This window comes from Oreochromis aureus, linkage group 14, assembly GCF_013358895.1.
Source record: "Oreochromis aureus strain Israel breed Guangdong linkage group 14, ZZ_aureus, whole genome shotgun sequence".
NCBI classification, from domain to species: domain Eukaryota; kingdom Metazoa; phylum Chordata; class Actinopteri; order Cichliformes; family Cichlidae; genus Oreochromis; species Oreochromis aureus.
In genome coordinates this window covers 20,422,889-20,445,659 of record NC_052955.1, presented here as the reverse complement: position 1 = coordinate 20,445,659, position 22,771 = coordinate 20,422,889, and the positions used below count along the sequence as shown (strand labels likewise).

At 39.3% G+C, this 22,771-nt stretch overlaps 1 protein-coding gene across 1 annotated transcript in view; it reads right to left on the bottom strand.

Moving 5' to 3' along the window:
* The window catches only part of cbl (Cbl proto-oncogene, E3 ubiquitin protein ligase), a 34,878-nt gene that overhangs the window by 10,630 nt on the left and 1,477 nt on the right, over positions 1 to 22,771 (bottom strand). Inside the window, exons 2-5 of the mRNA XM_031749900.2 lie at positions 19,116 to 19,363; positions 5,689 to 5,835; positions 3,629 to 3,785; positions 1,262 to 1,383 (exon numbers count right to left, since the gene is read on the bottom strand). Of these exons, the coding sequence (XP_031605760.1) occupies positions 1,262 to 1,383; positions 3,629 to 3,785; positions 5,689 to 5,835; positions 19,116 to 19,363 (674 nt within the window). The remainder of the gene's footprint in view (positions 1 to 1,261; positions 1,384 to 3,628; positions 3,786 to 5,688; positions 5,836 to 19,115; positions 19,364 to 22,771) is intronic.

Below are 22,771 nucleotides of genomic sequence, written 5' to 3'. Positions count from 1 at the left end.
TCACTGCTTATCAAAATAAAAGATCAATAACTAACATCAACCGCAACTGGGCTAATACTGCTTCGTAAGGATGACACTGTTGTGAAGCTGGAGGTGAATGTACAGCATGTTAGATCAGATAAAAATAGCCGTTTGTGCCGTGGGATGGACAGTGGAAAGGCAAGAACAAAACTAAAGAGATAAGAGATGGACCACTCCCCCCCCAATATGCACTTCTCTAGTTAACTGCATAAGCTGACCAATTTGTATATAGAAATGACAGAAGAAAAAAAAAAAGAGAGACAGCATAAGTAGGGTTGCTCATTAAAAATTGGCAGGACTAAGTGTTGGTCACAGCCTCGATGTTTAGCACAGAACTGTTGTACCCATAGTACCAACAGCGTTCTCTTAATGGCACACTGTAATTTAGAGTGTCAAAAACGCTGCACAGTAACTACTGCTCCAATGTCAACGTGGCCCTACACGGGCCAGGCCTGAAGAGTGACATCAGCTTTCAGCATACAATCAGGCCATTGATGCAAGGTACCAGTGCCATGCTGCCCTGGGTTCTTCACACACAAACCAACACACACGAACACACAAACTTTTGCATTAATTGTGACTGAATCTGGCATTAACGTTAAAACTGTGCCCTCTCTGCCCTCTACCAGGAACATAAAATAGGACCTAGGTGAAACTATCCAGTTGCCAATAGACACAGAGTGATAATGTGATGTGTGAGATGTGTGTCTAATAATGCACAGAATCATGTTGCTCAGTGCTAAAACAAATGCTGATAGAAAACTGTAAAAATACATGCAATGAAAGGTCACCGTAAAGGTAGAGACATTTTGGGTATGAACTGAATTTAGAAATGGGCAGTTATGCTTTATGTCTGCACTGCACTGTGCAGTGAATATGCGTTCTGTGTAGGGCTGCATGAACAGTAAAACAAGGTTTTTTGCTTTGGCCCCGTGTTGCATATTCCGCTTTTGCACCCAGCACAACGCCGTTTTTCACCAAATTGTGCAATATGTCCAAGTAAAGATCTACAGACTACAACAGACTGTAAAGTTACCAAGCAACCACAAGGTGGTACTGGTAAAAAGAAATGGTGATGCTAGATTAAGTTCCTATACAATTAGCACTTATTTCCTCTCCTTTAAAAAAAAAAAAAAAAAAAATTAGATAAAGCTAATGCTTTATGAACCATGTTACACATTCAGTGTTGATGAATATTTTACAAAGTGTGGTGTGGATGTCTGGTATCATGATATCTCACCTGCCAGGCTTGTGAATGAACTTTTGAAGCCGAGCTTTGACCTCATCGTAGGTGAGGAAGGCCATGTACCCCGGGTGAGTAACTGCCAAGCTGTTCCAGTTCCGCAGCAGGGATGACCAAGGCTGCACACACACAGAGAAAGTGAGTCATCTGATGTGTGAATGTACATGGCAGTAACAGAATGAGCACAGCAAGAGTGAAATATATTGCATCACTGTGATATTCAAGGTTTAACAACTGTTCGGCAAACCTCATTGTGATGTACAATGACCGGGATCAATCTGTGCAAAAAGGTATTTTAAGCAAAGCAACTCATTTGGCACCACGTGGAGTCACAGAATGAAGACTCCTAGACTTTAGTAGACTGCTTTCCATAATGTACATTAAAAAGAGAGAGAGAGAGAGAAAAAAAAATGCCTCGTTTATAGGAGCTCATGTTTCTTTCTTTAAAGGCGACTTGACCCACATCCAGAAATGCTCACAATAAGTAGTAAAAATTTAACATGAAGAAGAATGGGGAGAGAAAAAAAAAAATCATGCTACTCCACAGCACGCTCACTGAATGCATGCTGTGGTGAGTAGGTGGTTCCGAAATTGCTATCGTTAGTCTGTCTGATGTGTGAAAGGAAGCAGAATTAACACATATGACACTTAACGTGAGCTGCAAAATTAAGGAGATGCAAAAATGTTAATGGAGACCCATCCAATCCTCTTTCAGCGTCACAATAGTTGCCCAAATGAAAACCTAACACTGCCAGTTGCCTAGTCTAGATCCAGCTCCACCCTCAATCTAACCTTAATCACAGAGAGGGGGAGCTGGACGTGGTCCAGCGCCGCCCATTTGGCTCTGCAGTAAGCAGCACTTAACACAGGAAGTGACAAGTCAAAACTGTCTCCTCTGGACTCAATACATTTTATCACATGTCTGTTGTATGCTTTAGTATTTTTTCCTAGCAGACTGCCTAAATAACTGCAATAAGTCTGATGAGTAAGGTAACAATCTAGCAACTGTACAATTAATTTTCAGGTACATCTTAATGGCATTTGGAGGGCAACTCATCCTAAACCACTCCGTTTTCACCTAACTGCACTAAGAATGCATGTTTTCTTATATGTGCCCATTTATAATCAAATCATAATTCAGCCTAAAGATACTGCATGAAGAGAGATGAGACTTCTGAGAGGGCTTTTAAAGCAATATTAAAAAAAATTAAATAAAAAAAAATAACAGTCTGCTGCATATCAAGGACAGAGCTTAAAATGGCCACAGGCTCACTTCCTCTTCTGAGTTTGAGGACATTTAGAGGAGGACGTTTTTGTAAGAGGGAGTGCCATAGGAAATGTCTGTAATCTGTTTAGGCTTCATTAAGCCTGTCAGTAACATACACATAAGTAGGGGTGATGTCACTGAGGAATAAACATTAGCTGCTCCATACAAGAAATTATGGTTCACTCGAGAGATCAGTGGTTCTCATTTGATAGTTTTAATTGCAATCCTGATGCAAAGAACTTGTACTACATAATACAGATAAGCCCTGAAGAAGGTAGATAAACGCACCCTTTGTGCTCCCCTTCCCAATATCCTTTGCTTTTTTCTTTTTATCTGTCCTCATTCTATACTTAGAGAAATTTCAAAAGTGCTGTGCAGCACCTGCACACCAGAAGTATATGACAAAATGGCACAGAAACAAATGCGCTGCTTCATGATTGTGAAATATAAATTGTGGGTTGCATTTACCCCTCTACCTCTGACACAGGATGCAAGTAGACAACCAGTAATATGAGCTATAAAACACACAGTTAATTTAGGGGATAGCAAAATAAAACAGTTTAATTTCTTAACCTCTCAAAGATTTCATGTCAAAGAAACTATTCTACTTTTCCATCTTGCTACTTATTACTTTTCTGGAAGTAATAAAATACCTCAGGGAAGCACATTTAATGACTCCTTGAGAAAGATCGCAGTGTCGCTCTCTAGCACAAACAGACTTATCTAGGCCACATGATGCGACAACAGACGCCTATTAAAGAGTGCAAAATAATTCCCGAACATATCCTTGTGTACTGGCTGGGCAGAGAAGGAGGAAACTTTCATTGTCAGTGCTATCTGACAGTGTATATACGTCAACAGACATCCTGCTAATAAGTTGATAGAGTTAGCTGAAAAAAAAAGATGCGGCTGATTAGTTTAAGTTCATTATGTGCTGCTTAAATGAAATTTGTTTCCTAGACCAAGGCTAACAAACCCCTAGGAATTACTCTCCATCTTCTCCGTCTCTCTTCCTTTGTACATTTCTGCTTTCATTAGCTCAGGAGACCACTATAAAACAAAGAGAAAGATGCAGTGTGCATCTGTGTGATATCTACCTGAAACAGCCTGGTGAATATGTCAAACTCAAAGACGGAGATGTAGTCATTGCAGGTTAGATCTATGGTGGACTTTAGGGCCATAGCCTCCAGCCCAGAGCTGATGGGATGAAACTCATGGAGAGACTGACGGAATACCTTCCAAGGCACAATGGTTCTGTAACACACAAAAAACACACATTGGATGATGACATCCCCTCAAAAAAAAGTGTAATAAAGCATCAAAAATTTAAACCTCATAAATAATGATTCTTAAATGTAGGCTACCTGCAAGCTGTCTTGCAGAATCAAGGTAAAGGTGCAGTAACAGTTTTGGTTTTAACTTTGGGTTCCTTTACCTGCTACATGCATTTCACAAGTACATTTTACAAGTGCATCTAAAACGCAACCCATACCTCGAAATGCAGCCATGAATAGCCTGTGTGTAAAACCTACAGTGATTAAGATCTGATAAAAAAGGAAATGCTATTATACTCAAGTCATCTTTGTACTGGACATAAATATAAACCTAATGTGAACTTTTAAAGAGACAGTAACGAAACATGCAAATTAGATGAATTTCACCGATCTTTGGCCAACATTTTCAATATACTCAACTTTGTTTTAAAAACTATGCAACATATATATAAAACCCTTTTCTTTTAGGGAAAAATTACGCACTAGCACACAGTACTTGGGAAAACCCTGCTAGTAAGATGTTCTCTAGGGTGATTACATCCCTTTGGTATCTAACTTGTCTGTGTATATAGTGACTGATTAACCAAAATATGCGCACAGAACATTAGTTGTGTCCACAGTTGCGAATAAACCACAAAAAGACATATTAGTGTTGTTTAGTCACTGGACCAACATTTGTCCCAGGGGAGATATTCATTGTCTGATTTCTGTGAAAGAAGGCAAAACCTTTTGCTCTCAGATGTTCCATAGAGTCATGTGAGAGAAAAAAAAAAAAAGACCTTTTTCCTCGGCAGTGCTCAGGAATCCTGTGAGAAGTGGAAATGATTGAACAACTTGTAGAACCACCTTTAGCAGCAATAACTGGAAGTAATCTTATTTTTTCTCTCACATTGTTGTAGAGGAATTGGCCTGCTCTTCTTTCCGTCGCCTCAGCACACTGAGGTTTGTGGGTATTTATGAATCCACAGCTCTCTTAAGGTCCCACCACAGCATTTCAATCAACCTGGTGTCTTGAATTTGACTGGACCATTACAACACCTTGATTTGCTGCTGTGCGTGTTGTGATCATTACCCTGCTGCACGACCTCACATATGACTCTAGAATACTTTGATACACAAAATGAGTTCGTGGTGAGCTCAGTAACTACAAGGCGTCCGGGTCCTGTAGCTGCAAAATAAGCCCAAATTATCACCCCTCCACCACCGTGCTTGACAGCTGATATGAAGCGTTTGCCCTGATATGCCGTTTTTGGTTTTCTCCAAACACGGTACTGTGCATTATGACTAAACATCTCCACTTTGGCCTCATGTGCCCAAAGGATATTGCGCCAAGAGTAAAACAACCCTAAACCATACTGCCATGTTACTTTTAAAGAGGAGGGGCTTTCGCCTGGTAACCCTTTAAAACAAGCCTAACTCGTTCATTCTTTTTCCTCTTTACTGCCGCAATCTCTAACATTAAATATGAGGACTATTGAGTCTTAGATAGAGCTCTTTAGTCATTTGAGCTTTTTCCTCCTGAATTTGCTGGGATGTCCACTGATGTACTGAGGAGATTGTGGCATTTTGTTAACACAAATCTGAACCATCCAGACCAGCAAATAGCTGAAACCTTTGCTTTTATAAATCTGATCAAAGTTGCTGATAATCAATCCATCTAGTTCATTTGAATGGCTGCTATTTATCCTCTCAACTCCTAAGGAAGGGAGCACTTAGTTTTTCACAGAACTACACAGATTCTCTTTTCACATGACCATATATCTTCTTACAGATTTGCACTACTGAATTTCCTTTTTACAACTTAAAAGTGACTCTTCAAGTTTCCGGGAACCACTATGATAATACACAAGTGTATGTAAAAGATAACACACAAATGTGCTTACTTATCCCCGAAGGCGCGTCTCCAAAACTCTGCAGCATCTGCCTTGGTGATGCGGAAGTTGTCACCCTGAAACAGACCATTGGGGAAGATGGCCTTCAGCTCAGCCAGCATGTGGCTGAAGATCAAAGACAGCTTGGTAAGATTCCTCCTGTGGAAGTCAGGAAAAGAGGGGACACTGTGAGATTTAACATGTTAAACATTGAATTGCTGTTAGATGTTCACCAGACCGTGCAAAGGCCTCAAGAGAGAAATGCTGAGTAACATTAGTAACTTATTAGCATCACAGCTGGATTTTATTCAGATTATACCATGTGTATTATTTACCAAGGTTGGAATTTCCAGAAAACAAAATGTGATTGTTTGAAAATCAAAAGTGAAACACCAAATACACAACCTCAGTGTCGACTATAGTTTTAACATGTCACTTACAATAGTTTACAGCAAATAAGCAGAAGTCAACTTAGTGTCACAAGCTATACACAGAGGACAGTGAGAAAATGTTTTCAGCTAACATGAGCGTATTCAAGAACCTTTTTACTTGTGGATAAAATACTGGCGAAAACACTGAAACAGAAAGAGTAAATATTCAAATGCACATCAAACATGCAGTTTCCTGAGTCCACCAAAAATAATAACCTATTTAGCATTCTTGCTTGCTCAGCCATCTGTGTCAATGCAAAAAAAGAAATGCAGTGATGTGATGTGGATGACTGTCAAGTGTTTAAAAACAACCCAAAACATATTACACACACAAAAGACATACAGTGTCACATGGAATCGGACTTTCTTTCCTTCAAATGGAGTTGAAGTGGCAATAGGATTCAGTGACTTACAAACTGTTAATTGGCTGATAAATAAGCCTACCCTTCCCCCATGTCACTGCAAAATGTATACAACAAATACATCAGAATATACAATGAAAATGATGACTCTGGTAAAACATGAAACCCTTATTCTTTCTCTTTGTGCATGACGTCTGACTACTTTTCATCCTATTTCATCTGTTTGTCAGCCTGTTATTCAATCTATTTTAGTGAAAGGGGGAGATACCACCATGGAACTCAAAGGAATTTGAGATTTGAATGCGAAGTACATGCTACCACAGAGATAAATTCTTGCTCCTCAAATCTGCAGAAACATGGATGGTAGCTAAAAGAACGGGCTTCCAAGTTTAAGTAACAAATTCTCACTGAGAATGTCCTTAGCTGGTTCTATGATCCAGAAATAGCTCCAAATTCTTGCATACAGTTCACAAGCACATGCATGCATCTTTAGAGTGACGACGATGTGAAGGTTAGGACATCATAGTACATAGGTGTGACTTCAGTTGGTCAACAAGAAAGGAGAAAATAACTGAAGAGTATGAGAGCAAACAAGGAAATGACATAAGAAAGATGACAAAATACTCAAGTGGGAAATAAGAGAATGAACATGAACAGCATCACCATGCCCGTGCACCACATCACAGCATTATAAGCGTTAAGCTGAGAAAGCGGTGATTTACGAGGCGGCACAGAGGGAGATTGTGCTTGGCTGTTGGGCAGGGTGAATTGACATGCATGAGAGAGACAGCAATGAAAGCGTGGCTACACTGCAGCTGCCCCACACTACAGCACACGCCCTATGAGTGGAAAGAGTGAATGAGGAAGGAGGACAGTGACCAGAGACAGATGAATAAGATTAGTGTATATTGACATCCAGCCAAAATAGAGTAGTCCTTGTTAAGAAGACCGTTTACCTCGGAGGGATATACAAGAAACTTTGGGGGGGGGGGGGGTAATGCAAGGCTTGCACAAGTATTTTACACTCACACCCTCTCGGTAGTAAATGATAACAGTAATCACTCTTGTAGTCCTGATGTCTAATCTTCTGAAATGCTCTGCCCACTTAAAATCTACAGCAAAGACTTGAAGCTAGCTGCAGTGACTGCTGCTGTCTTTGAAGTCCAGACTAGTCTCTTCAGTGATACAATGTGACAAATGAGACCAACTACTCCCAGCATTTCCCTTAAGAGCTCATGTAGCTCTACTCAAGAGCATCTTCCCTTTCCAGCATCATCTCAGGAAAGACAGACATTTGTGACACTGCATTTCTGTGTGCTTTCTTCAGCAGCTATCATCTCAGCAGGAGGTCGCCCTCAGTTTCTTTGCTTCCTGGCTGTACTGGCCTGTTGAACCTTAAAGCTGCTGCCTTATCCTTTCTTCTGTCAACCTCTCTCTACTCTCTACTTAGATCTAAGTTACAACAGCCCCCTCCTGCTTTTCTTTTACCTACAACATAATCATATAAAGACGGTCTTCGTCTCTCTCAAGTTTGTGTGGAATTGCTCTCTCCTGACTCACAGCTTTCATTTCATTTTCATGAGGGTTACTTTGTCATCTTATTCATCTACTCATCCACTCCCTTCATCTCTGAACTTAAAACATTCATGGAGACTACTTAAGTGTTTGAGCATATAAAACCATCTCTTCAAACCCACCATTTAATTTAATTTCTAATTCACCGCCAAATGCTATAACACATTTGAATATAACCACTTGGGGTGGACACATTTATATAGGCACAATGAGCATTGAAATTTGGATCTTAACAGATTCAAAGTTTGAGGTGAATTTCATGTGCACGGAAGGGGAATAAACTGAAAAGTTCTTGTGGCTAACTTGTGAAACTGAGAAAAAGTAACAAATCCTACCAGGTTCAGCTAATCCCACTGTGATCTAAGGATAAGTTCAGACAGAAGGCAAAGCAAAAAACATGCACTATGCATCAAGTCTTTGAAAAAAAAAAAAAAAAGTGTCTTTTTTGGTTCAGTCTTACTCTTGTGAGAAATCTGAATGTCGAAGCTGACTGCTAAAGATGCTTGTGGCTTTAAAAAAAAAAAAAAAATCAAGAAAATAATAAAACTGATCAACATGCAGAAGAAGCTGCTGAGGCAAGTTAATTAAGTTGCCTGAATTACAAAAGCACCAGAAGCTCCATACAGGAAGTGGAACTACGTAACTAGTTCCAAAAAAATAAAATAAAATAAAATAAAAAAAAATAATCCCCCCCCCCCAAAATGGGACGGCGTTCTTATTTGCTGAGTTTGCGATGATGTTTGGTGCTGCTGGGCTTTAGATTGAGATCGATTTCAGTTAAAGCAACCTGCATTAGCAGTTTGCTATCCATTAATCTTGTGTTTTGTAAGTAAAAGGTACAGTGCGCAGTGACTCGATTCAGTGTGACTAAGAACTAGAGAAGGAGTCTGAAAGTTAACATTGGTCCTACTAGCATCACAGTTTCACAGCTGTCTATGGCACAATATTAGCACTGAGAATGAAACATTGTATATTTTTTTCTGTAATGTTGAGGAACCACTAAAATTAGCTGAGTCAATATTAATTTTCAAAGCTCAGATACAAGTTTAAATTAAAACTATAAACTGATTTAGTATCTCTCAGCCCATCTCATCTTAAAACAGCATCTCTGTACTGTGTGTACAATTGGCAGTAGCCAATACTTCAATAGCCAGCTTTACAACAGTCACTGCTATCTGAAGTGCTGTGCCAGCAGCGACGAAGAAGAGTCAGTGTGCTACAATCATACAAAATAGCATGCTGATGTAGACGGTCATATACTTCTATAGTGCTCTGTTTTTCCTGTAGTTACACTGTCATTCTTAACCACAGTCAAAGGCCAAACCTTTTTTTGAACACTAGGTTTTTGTCCTCCATCCCCCTCATGCTATAGAGTGACCTCTGACCTTGCAGCTGGCTGCTCCCTTCCTGTTTCCTGCTGGTTGTGATAAAGTAGCACAGCTAGCCGGCCAGCAATGCATTACGCTACGTTAATTCACCGCAGCACAGCCAGCATGGGTCATCCTCACAGAATGAGAGCTTTTCTGGACTCGCGATAGTCACAAGTAGCTTCGGTATTATCGCGCAGCTGTGTTATCGCTTCTGCTCGAGGCCAAAAGGGAAATGCAGATCAAACACAAGCCGTGCCCAACAGAACTACCAGAAAGTCGTTTACAACATCATAGAAAATAATTAAAACTAGAGCAGAACTAAGTATGTTGAGGACAACTCCACTCCACAAATCCAGAGACCAGAAAAACACACAGGCCCATGTTTGCCACTCCCAGTGGATTACAATTTTATGTAATCCAGAGATTTTGGGGAAATCATAAGAGCAGTAAGTTTCTCAATAGATTTGAAAAGCATTTTTGAGGAAATACACCAACGTGTCACATTTGCATCGCATCATAAGACTATCATGGTGTTTTTTGTTTTTGAGTCTGTGGTTGGCTTTTTCAGTTTGAAATATTCCTAAGAGAAACAGACAACACAGCCTCGGTACACCGAGCAGTTATAAGCTCATTTACTACAACATGAGAAGCCACCGCTGTTTCAGCAGTATGCAAAGCACTGTACACAGGACACAGCCTGCAACTGTGTTAATACCACTGATTAAGATTTGACATATTTGTTATCTACATCATGAAGATAAGTTCCCGAATACAAGTATTTCAGAACAAAGCAAATTAATTTCCAGAATTAAATGTCAGGAAATCTCTCTCTCTCTCTCTCTCTCTCTCTCTCTCTCTCCTCTCTCTCTCTCTCTCTCTCACAGACACACACACACACAAAATCCATTAAACCAGTCAAAGCTCTCTCCAAACTGAAACACTCTTACAGTCCTACCATCCTGTACTTTTCAGGCACTGACAGATCACATTTTTATTGACTCATGACAGTCCAGGGAAATGGAGAGAGCACTCTCCATCAGGGTTAATAGTAACTCCAGCACTGAACTTATAAATAAACAATGTGGTAAATTGTGATAAAAATATATAAAGACATTAAAAATGAATGTAGCTGTTGTACTGGAGTGTACACAATGGGTCTGAAATTCTGCTTTCCGGTTTGCCTCAGTCATCACTTTTAAACCTCCAGAAACTGGCCTCATTCCAGAGCAATATCAGGAAACGGCCATGACAGCAAACAACCAACAACCACGAGACAGTGTGCTTTAGCAAGCACACTTATCTGTTTCTGAGCACAGTCCTTAATGAATAAAAACGAAAACATTGTGAGAATCCTTAAAAAACTTCTTCCAACACATTTCAGTGTATTTCATGTTTCTTATAAACACTTTATCACAGTAGTAAATTAGACATGCTTAAATCCAGATTAGAAATAAATTATATTAAAAAAAAAAAGAAAAAAAAAAAGCGCTCAGTTTCAGACAAATCCTCTCACATATCTCAGTGCATATCTGAGCTCATTTATCTCTGTGTGCATAAACAGCAACTGCTTGTTGTACCCTGTGAGGCAGAGAAGATAGTGGGTTGCATCATGCTAATCACCATAATCTAAGTGTGAGGACTACATGAGTCGACTGCTCACTGATATTGCTGCGACATAAATAACCGTGATGCTCTGCTATTTGTGTGCCTGCATATATCCGTGCATAGAGCCCCAAGCTACGAGTGTAGGAAAATGTAATTGAAGCCAAAACACCCGCAGCCTCTGAAGTGTGAACCGTGTTTTCCATTCCCATCACCGATAGCCGTTAGGCTAACCACTAAAAGCTTTCCTTAAATTACTCCAACTACATCAGCATGAACTAACAAACTGTCTCAACAAGTATCCCCCCTGTAGCATCACACAGAGAGGCTGTTTTTCATGCCATATCAGTCTCTACACGGAATTGAGCTGAGAAGGAAGCACATTCAGTGTGATTCATATAAGACTGAATGTAGCACAGCAGCGGTGGGGAAACTGAACAATGGCTTTCTCTAAAATGACACGTAACGCTAGAGTAAATCGTCTTAAGGCTGTAGAAAAATTCAGTTTAGGCATGAGTATGCAAAAGGAGGACTGAGCCTTATTCCTGTCACCCTGAGCTACATTAGGAGATTTCAGGGTGACAGTTCAATACAGTTCAGGATTAAAAGGTTTTGACTCTTACTTCCTTTCATGTGAGGTGTAAAAACTAACAAAGACTTCAGTGAGAGCGCGTTTCATTTTCGTGGGAAACGTAATGCCGGAACTACTTCCTCTCCTAACAACTTCAAAATGATTAAAAACCTCAGCAGTACAGGGCTATCAGTTGAGATTAGCAAGTTTCTAACTGAGCTGTTATTTCATGCGAAATTGTCCATTTGAAAGAAACTAAGGCATGTACTGATGAAGCGGGAATGAATGCTATTCATGCAAATTTCTTCTCTATTCAGTTTTATCTGACATAACAAAATACACTGTAACATTTCCTCAACTCAATTCTATACTATAAACAAACCTTTCCTACAGTATAGTAGCTAAAGTGATAAGATGGGTTTTTAGATAGGCAAATTCAAAAGCTGTGTCCACAGAGACAGACCTTTGTTTCACGTGGATGTCAGGTACATTTATAAAAAATAGGAAGCCGTGCTTTAGGTCAGCTTTTTCTCAGACACAAAAGTATTGAAGTTACGGTACCACACACTGTCATTTTTTTTTTTGTCCACGAAGGCTCGACTACATGATCGTTTTGACAATACAGCAACACTGTGAACAACTGGGAAATAAGAGTTCATGCTAGGATATTTTATTCATTCCGGTCTTATAGCATTAGCAAGATGTGAGCAGTGCGGAAAAGAAAAATTAACTTTGAAATGGATGATTAGGACCAAAACAAATGCAGCGCTAGCCAGAGGCTTTGTCTACATTTGTGTTTAGAAAAATGGACCCAAATCATTGTTTTAATGAATGGCTGTATAGTAGTCCAGTAGTCCAGCTGCAGGGAAAATTGAATGAGTAGAAGCTGGAGGAAGTTGACTGAGCATTGTAATAATATCACTGAAACATGCCTGGAATGCATTTTTCTATTGTGCAAAGGACTGGAGCAATGTGCTGTAACTAAGGGAAGTTGGAAGTAAGCACAGAAGGAGAAAGAGCAATGGGGTGAAAGGCTAAAGGGTGTGTGGAATAAAATGTTAACTCCTGAGTGTCAGGCTGCAGCTGAATGTTGTTTAATTATTAAATTATATTTAATTACTTCTTTAGTTTTTAAAAGGCATTGTTTTATTTAACATTCCAAAGATAAAAATCATTTACCTTACAATGGTTTTTAAAAAAAAAAAAGTATACTAAGAGGCAATAAGCAGAAAAATGTGACTAACAGTGGTTCAGAGCATAAATAAATTATATTCAATTTTATTTATATAGTCCCAAATCACAACAACAGTTGCTTCAAGGCACTTTATATTTTAAGGTAAAGATACAGAGAAAAACAAAAAACCCCAACAATCATATGACCACCTATGAGCAATCAATTTGGGAATGGTGGAAAGGAAAAACTCCCTTTTAACAGGAAGAAACCTCTGGCAGAGCAAGTTTGGGGTGGGGGGGTGGGAAAAAGACACTGTGGAAAAGAATTAGGGATTAATAATAACTAATAATTAAATGCGAAGTGCCGTACAGTGTTTGATAGACTAGTCGACAGATTTATCCTTGAACTTAGTATTCGTGCAAATGTTGTTAATGTGTACAAAATAGGAACAGGGAAACAACCTAATCTGTAATACCTCCCATGATGTGCAACGCCAAGCATTCAATTCACCTTTTTTGTGCTAATCAACCATTTATTTTCTTTGCTTCCTTGTGGTTAAACAGAGGAAGCTTTGGGCCTGATCTTTTACTAATGTCTGCTTTACATGAAGCTCTGTGAAACCTGAGCGATACCGTCATCAGTTTACCACAAAATGAATTATTAAAGAAATCCTAAAAATAGCTCTGCAAATTTGATCCTTTTTCTGCTTAAGGTGGTTTAAGTCAGTTAGGGACATTTCGTTTCATCTTCAGATATGAAAAAGAAAAGGGGGAATCGGAGGGGAGGGGTGCTAACAGGGGGTACTCAGAATGCTAACAGGGTTTTAAACCAGCAGCCATAATGTCGCACTAACAGAAGAGTGGTGGAATATAGCTAAAATAAATTAGATCATTGTACATAAACCCCAGCACTGCAATTATTATATTTCTGCAGTGCAGACTATTCCGCAATGCATCACTGTGCAGTCTATAAGCTCACCACTTCCTGTAACCAGCTGGACCTATCAACGGTGGTCAGGATGCGATGGCAGCTTAGCCCAGGAAGATGATCAAACAGACTCTCTCAGAGAGGTCAAAGCTGTATCCGGTTAGACCCATGGGAGGGCAGGCAGAGGGGATTATCTGAGGACACATTGATCAACCGTTCTACTGTATGACTATTCTTAGAGAATGTGGCATGAGTAATGTTTAAACACAGGCTTCCTATCCTGTCTGCACGTAAATGAATAAACTGGCTTGAAAAAAAATAAAAGAAAAGGGAAAAAAAAAAGCTGCATTACTCAAGAAGAGATTTGGAAAGTCAATTATTTTTAATATAGACCAATTAACAGCCAACAAGAGACCACAGTTACAAAACACTGGGCTGTTAACTGCAGAAGTACTGACTGGCCATTTTTTTATAACACATTATGGTCTGACTGTGTAGCTCTACTTCCTGCTTAGAAAATAAAGGAACAGTTTTAAGGGCTAATCCTACTTCTAGCCATCTTGAGAACAGGCAATAATGTACATTTGCTCTTGGGTTGAAATTTAAAACAAAATTAAACTGAATATTAAAAATCAACTAACAGTGTGGCTCTTTGTGAACTCTTACGGCGGAAAATGTCTCGATTGTGCTGCGTAAAGCCAGAAGAGGAAGTAAGTGAAGCAAACAAGGAGGAAGTGCTGACTGTGTCATGTCGATTCTGACCGAATATGGGCTGTCACTGTTAATTAAGTTTTGCTTGGAGTCGACTCACTTTCATCTTACCCTCTTCGACTTTCAACAACAATGAACCCCCTCTTTTTCTCTCCTCTGTGACTATGTATGCACCTCGTTTCCACCCGACTCGGCTGCTCCCACAGTCAAAGCCCAAGCGAAAAGTGTTGTGCAACAAACCCAGGCGTGTACTGTGCTACCGCGACTCTGCTTCATCTCTAAAGCTAAACAATCTGCATGGCTCGTACGTTAGTGGGGGGCTGGATAAATAGAGGGCCAAAATCTCCAGGGAGGACACTGCGGAGAAGTCTGCACGACATCGCATCATAGCATATCCACCCACTCTTCATTTGGGGCTCCTATAACACACTTAGAGCCTTCACTTTGATTTGAAAGTAGCCATAAAGCCCAATCATAGACCCTGAAGTCAATGGCTGTCAAGCACCAATTTTGTCTGAAGTTAAAGTGGTGGAAACAACAAGTGTCAGTCAGTCTTGTATTTTCATTTGTCTATCTGCGCCCCATGTTATCCTCAGCTTCTGTTTAACCAAGTTTCTGTTTTACTAGTTTCCTAGCGTCTCTCCGTCATTGGTCGATTCTATAGCATTTTTAAGTGGGCTGACACCCATTGGTTAGTGTCACTGCCTTCTCCTTTGAGACAATGGCAGTCTTTGTGTAATGCCTGGCTACCGTGTGTGTGTGTCTGTTTCCTCTCCTTCAAGCACAATTTTTTTCCCTTCTTTCTGCAGTCTCTTGGTCCAATCAAGCAATGACAAAAATTAATTTCACAGAGAAATTGCCACAGTGGCTAAAAACAGCTTTAGCGCCTCATGTCAAATACAGGAGTGGTTCAAATAGATATTTCCTCTTCTCTCTGGTTGCTTTGGCATTTTTTTTTGCTTCTATGTCTGCAACATTAAGGTCATGGTAGCTGAAAGAAAACAATCTCATTGAGGAACTGAGCAACTAGATGAGGATGTACATCTGAGGTCTGACTTGATAAAATGATTGCTTAATGTAAAAAGCAAACAAAAAGAATGTTCAAAGGAAAGACCAGGTTATGCTAATGTTTGACGAAACATCAGAACCGAGTATTTCTGATTGAATCTGCAAGTGATCTAGCCTTAGAGGGAAATTTACTCCAATCAACTATATTTCTACCAAATTTTTGCAACCTTCTGCGTTCGTTTCTATTGCAATAATCAAAGTCTGGTGGTACCAATGAGCCCACTTTCAAGCCAGCTTTTTCTCGCTGTCATTCAAGCCGTACAACAAACCCATTTTCTCATTGCAGGCATATAAATAATCTAAATCTTCACTTTCCTTTCACGCAAGACTGTAGACTTTTCAGTGCGTTATTACAAAGAGCATGCACAGCAACACTGGAAAAGCAACTATCCACAGAGGGCTACTTTGTGAGCCAATTTGCTGCACACTGACTCTGCTCTAGAGGATTTTTTTTCACAGTGGTGAAGCATTACAGCTTTCCAAAGTAAACCACTAGTGGCTTCTTCAATGACATACATTTTTGGGCTTCTATCTCTCCCTCTTTTTGACTGCACGTTTAGTCTTATCACAAGTGCTTGGCAAAATTATGTTTTTGTAAATTTTGAAACTTTCAGACTTTTATTTCAAGTATTCTTATTATTTGTTTACTAAGAACAAGTGATAATCACACTCCTTATTACTGAACAAACTTTACAGACTTTAATAAAGAGTACATACTAGTCAAAAATGATGAAGGGTCAAATAGGTTTACTTGATTACTTGATCTTGAAATTAGAAAATTTATAATGCACAACACAAATAAAATTTTCCCCAGGTTATATAATAGTAACATGGTTATAGTTACACTCCAGAAAAGTCTGAAAATGAAGAAAATGCCTACAGCAAAGGAGGGCTTAGCACACGGGGTATAAAAAACACAAAAAACAAGACGTTGCCACAGTAATGTCAGTCATCATCTCAAGATGAGCATTTCGGTACAATGACCAAGGGTGGGTAGCCCTGATATCATGATTGAGGACTTGTCCATCACAAGTCGTTGCAAATTCTCATATCTTGCATATAAAGACACCATTAGTTAATGTAGTTAATGTTCTATTGAGCATGACTTGAATCATCTGTTAAGTGTTTACTGAGGTTACAGAGAAAGGGAGTCGAGGGCCAATTTCCCACAAACTTATACTACTGGAAGTCTTTGTGTAACTGGAAGAGCAACTGCCCGTTGGCCATTAATTTTATTTTATTTTTTTCCTTTTAAATGCAGGTTTATCACACTTTTGATCTCCTTCACAAATAAAGCTTTACTTGGCAGAGATGAACCACCTTGAGGTCCCACACTCAGTACAAATATCAGCTTAGTACTGGCCAATACTGGCATAAAGCCCCTCCCGTCACCAACAGCTGAAGTAGTTGATGACCAACAGTTTGAGGACAGCGCCAGTAAAGCTTCGTTTTCAACAAAATTTAAGTATTAAACAGTTATAATACATGTTAGCAATTACCTGATAGCCATATTAAGCTGTTTGTTATCATTATGGTAGAAGGTAGCGGCTATGGCTAATAATAAAATGATGCTTGCAAATGTTATCAGTCCCACCCATCTATAATGTTAATTAGACAGTGTTAATTTAACAGAATATCACAATTATATTTTCTTTAATGTCCTAGACTAATGCTGAGAAAAGTCTATCAGACACTAGATAAAAGGTCGCGGTCTACTTTATCAGCTCTGATCAGCAAAGAAATATGGTGCCAGGTCACCAGAAGTACAACACTATTACAGGATAAAATATTGTTGTCTTAGAAAATATATATCTGTAAACCTTACACAATTTTGTCACTATTTTTTCCATGACATAAGACAAGTTAAAAACAGTGTTGTTTTGATGTTATTGTTTCTATGGTTCGAATCATTATTTAGAAAACAATACCTCTTAATTTTTTGTCAATCCACCTCCGGTCGCTGAATCATCCACATACCACTACAACAAAAGATTCATACTGTCAAAATGCTAAAGGTCGTCTTGCAGATATAGAGTAGCCTACAGTTGAAACTTGGATATCGCAGTTATTAGTCACAAATTTCTTGGTGTACAAGTAGACGTACTGTGTCAGGATCCCTCATGTTCATTACTACTGATAGTGCCTCCTGTCTTACTGCTGGGATCCACGTTTGTGTCCTATAGAAAACCTGTTTATTCAGTTTGGCAGCTTAAACAAATGACTGTGTGTTCTTCACACTGCAGAGAACCTTTAGGGTTTTTCGTTTGCAGTCGGAATTGCCAAGGAGGTGCCTTTATGTGTTGAAGCTAATGGAGAACCATGAATAGTTTTGCCCTATGTGTGGGCAGAACTTGTGCTCTGTCTTCATTAGACTAAACTAACACATGCATTCTGTAATGTGCATTGTGAAAAAACAAATGATGCCTGGAAAATGTTGCCATGGTTAGTTTCCCAGTTGACATCTGAAGCACATGTGTGCTCAGGCAAAACTATTATCTGTAAGTACAATGTACTTATACATTATTTTTAAGGTTTTGGTATCAAAATGGCTATTGTGTCCTTTGACTGTGGTCTCAGTTTGTCCATTTTCAAATAACTTATGGTGTTTTAATGACAGACCAGTCCAAAATCTACTGAAGATGGCAGTCTGTCATAAAAGTTTCCTTGACAACAAACGAAATCTGTTGCAAGTCATCTTGCCTACTACCAGCAAGAAAAGATATTCTGGACAAAGTCTGATGGCAGTTCATGTCATTTGGAATGATCTGCTGTAAAAGGAAAAAATATTCACATCACAACAACATCCACCCACAGCATTCACCCACAGGATACATGAAATTAAAAAGGAGTCTGTAAATATACAAAGAAGAAGATCAGCTTCTTCCAGCATAGTCTGCACCTCAAGAGAGGCTGCCAGTTACCACTAACCTCACTTTATACTGAGAAAAAAAACAAAAAAAACAACAACATAATCTTGAGGCTTCCTGATATGCCCTTTTGTCTTTAATGGATGTTGTAATGCTTTTACAACAAAAAAACCCAAATGGAATGTCTTATCAATAATCTGAGTCTCTCCAAACATAAAGCCACGACAACTCCTTATTTTCGGGACAGACTATACACTTCACTCTGTTTCTAGACAGAGAAATAATACTTCACGCAAGACAAAAGAAAGAGACAAGCGGGAGGCACCATGTGACTTTTCAAAAAAGTAAAATAAGCTACATGAAGAAACTATGCTAGAGTAGATGGTAGAGATATGGAGGCACAAAAACAAAGCGGCATGCAGGCAGGCAGCTGTAGATTAAGCGCCATTTTGACCACAAATGCTCACATGCTCAAACCACAACACATCTTTCCTCTTGTTTTGATGCTTCTTGAGCTACAGCCAGCCTTGGGGCTGGGGGTGGGAGCAATTGTTCACGCTGTACCTGCATCGTCATAATTATTCACAATGAACTGCTGCATTAAGGTTTCACACCTTGAAATTTCCCGTTTCAGATGCGTTTCATTGACGACAATGAACACAGCAGCTCAGCAAGATTGAGAAGAGCATTTGTACTTAAAAAGGCAAATAATTTATAACATAGACACTCTGATACCATTAAAATGGGAATCTATTCCATCCATTTCATCCAGTTTTCTCACCTTGGTTGTGAATTCTCCTCATACATGCGTTCCTTGCCCTCCTTGAACAAGCTGATGGTCTGCTTGGTCTTCTTTGTCAGGTTCTCCATGAAGACCCGGAAATACTCGTTGTCACCCAAAGTCTCCATTTTGCCCTCGTAACGAGACAAAATGGTGCGCAGGTGCTGGTAGGTGTCTGGCAGCAGGTCCAGGATGTAGGGAGGGCTGTTCTTCAGAGCCAGTTTGGGGTTTTGGCATAGCCGCACCACCTGCAGAAAGGGAGGATGTGAGGGGGAGGGCAAGATACGGTTAGAAAGAGTACATAAGATAACATTCAAGCCAAAAGATGTGGCAGAAAGTGAGTGATGAAAGAGCAGTTAAAAGGATAGCGAAACAGAAAGATAATCTGCACAATCCATCCCATGTGTCACTATGTATTTTCACTCTCTACATCACTAAGGCAGTATTTATATCATATAGAGAGAATTTCACATAAATTAGCTTCTTCTAGCATTAGAGCACTTATCTTTAGCGCAAAGTAGTGTCTGTGAGCCTAGACAGGAGACGTGCAGAACAGAAAAAGCCAACAAAGTTAAAAAGACAAAGAAAGACTTCCCTAAACACTTTGTGAAGTTCAGAGTAGTCAGAGTGATGTAAGTCTGTATATAATGCAATCGAATATATACACAGTGGCAAAGTTTAAATACCTTGTGACATCTTAAAATAGTTTACTTATCACCATACTATCAGAATGACCTAGATGGCAAACCTACATTAATTATGTAGCTAGTCGCCTGCATTTTCTATTCATTTACTACAGCTACACAGCATTTCATGTGAAATTATACATTTTTAAACACAACAGACACAGCTGGATGGTGATTTACACTCCCAAGTGTTTATCCAAATTGTGCCACAGGGGGCTGAAGTCCAGCTGACACAACAGGCGGGGGATACCCTCGACAGGTAGCCAGTCCATAACATGTCTAACACAACGGGAGACAGCCGTTCACCATTTAATCCAAAACTAAAGCCAATTTATAGTCATCAGCCAACTTAACCTTTGTGTCTTTGAACTGTGAGATAAAATTGGGCCAACCAGAATAAAACCCACACAATTATGCAGGCTCAGTGAGAGCATGCAAAGAGCTAACCAGCAGATTTAAGGTTCTATGAGGCAATAGCGTTCTGCACCTGCTGCTTCAAAATATGCTAAAAGGGCCTGTGATGTGTCACATGTGGCTTTGACTTCTGACTGAACATTAAGTAGAAAATTTATACATATTGTGCACAGTGATTCAACTTTAAGAAAAAGAGATTTAGCTGGTGTAGAGCATAGTCCTAACCTTACAGCAGCTCTCCTTTTTAAGATATTACTTTTTGTAATCAAGAATCCCCCCCCCCCTTTGACTAGCATGTTTTAAGCATGTAGTACCTCACTGCAGTGCGATTCTCCGCTTCTTGAGCATGTCTACAGAAGCTGTTAATGAGTTTACACTTCCCCATTTTAATTTGCACATCCTATGCTACTTCTGCCTTACAGACTCAAATTCTCTTTACTTAACATTTGGATATGATTGCCTTGCAAATTTGAAAAACCTCAAGTGAGCAACTTCGGGAACACAAATGCAAACAAAAGCCAATTTTTTTTTAAACAAACATGGTGTCGATCTACGAACACCGACTCAACCGAACTGTGAACACGACGATCATCCGTCACATGGGTTTATAAAACATGTTAACCATGACTGTGGTCATACTAGAGGAACCAAGTTTATGACAACGTTGAAGACGCTCAGGACAGCGCATTAACATGTTTCATCCTCAATACTGTTGAACAAATCTAACTGTAGTATTGCTCTTTGCTGACTCAATTCATGAATCATTACAAAAAACACAGTCAAACATTTTGGGTGTCATGTCCCGATTCCAACCTGAGCTTATATACATCTGTGTAGCCAGGCTGTCAGCTTTAGTTACTGAACAACTGTATGTCAAAAACAGGACGTGGCTTATTCTTTGTAGACCAGGCCAAATTATTGTCCACTAATCATGTGAAAATGTAAGAAAGAGATATGGCAGGAACAGCATTACAAGAATGTCGTTATGAACTTCCTTGCCTCCTCCATTTAAAAGCCATCAGTTTGGCACTGTGGAAGTAATGAGACTTCAAAGAGCTCAAAGCCTTGGTTTATTAATAATCATCTACTTTTTAATGTATTAGTATTGTTAATGTAGTTTCATTTTTAGGCATATGAATCTATGCTGTATAGACTGCTTTTTTTTTTTTTTTTTACAGTGCAACATATTACACTATCATGATTAAAAAACTATACATGCACAACAAATAAAAACACCGTGATGATTTCGCTGATAAAAATGATTTAATCTACCAAGCTGAGGCATGACTAGAGGAGAACTTAAAAAAGAGCCAATAATACCAACAATGTGTCCCAATTCCATTAACCTTCTCCAGGCCTCCAAGCGCTTAGTGCTAACACTTGTACCCAACCCTCAGTGAAACAGAATTCATGCATGCGCTGGTACAAGGTCACAACTGCTGAATGCTCTATGTCAGCATCTGTTAAAGTTTCTGACTTAAAGTAAAACGCTGAACCGCTCCGAGCTAAATTACATGCCACTGATCTTTCTCTCTCTCTCTCAGGTGATTCTACACCTGGCATGATTATGTAGATTTTTCCACATCAACTTCAAGGTATTTTACAGGTCGAAGACAAGTTGGAGCTGGTTGAATTTTGGGGGATTTTCGCTGCAAACAGCCATTTTAAGTGCTTTCTTGCACATGTTGTCTTTAGTACACCCAAGTGAGACAACCTCCCTCAAAGTTAGTAATAAGTAAGTAATAAGTATTCCCCAGCATAATGTGGTATTATGATCAGTGTCTATACTCTAAATAGAACCATGTTGTAGGCCAAGCAGCGATCATCGTCTTGCTACACTTGTTTAGTCATAAAAAGGCATGAAAAAGAATGAAGGAGACAAACGAGCCGACTCTGTAAATGTTAAGTACCTTTCAACTATACACCTCCACACTGGCACACGGCGAACAATGTCTTGTTCGGATAAAACTGATTTTTTAAAAAAAAAAAATGACTGTCTTTGATTATGATGTGAAATTCAGGGTCTGATATCGGCTAAAACTTAAAATCTTACTAAAGGCATTCCCGTAGATAATACTTCTGATTTTACTTAAGTATTACTTTACCTAATTAGCCGAAAGGATGTGGCGGTGCAACAACGGAGACAGAAACAGGATCTGATGTTAAACTTGTTTTAAAATAAACCTTTAATATTGACCGGGGCAGTCTATGGTGTCATCTCTTTACATCCCTAGCCGAGCCGGGCGGTAACACACTTTAGCTAAATTAAGAATACTGACGTTATGCATTGACAGTATAAATGCATGCCCCAACTGTAAAACCACTGCCTGATTAACAACTTGCCTATAAATAAATGATAATTATTTTTCCTTCTCCTCCAGAAAAAAAACCCCCCTCCATATCTTCATTATAAAAAAATAAAGTGATTTGAGCTCTTCATCCCGCTATCACTGAGCATTCAGTCAGCACAAAATTGATGTGACAACAGATAAACATCAGCCACTGTAACAGATATAGATCTTGATGAACAGGTACAGCAAGTAACAGGGAAATCAG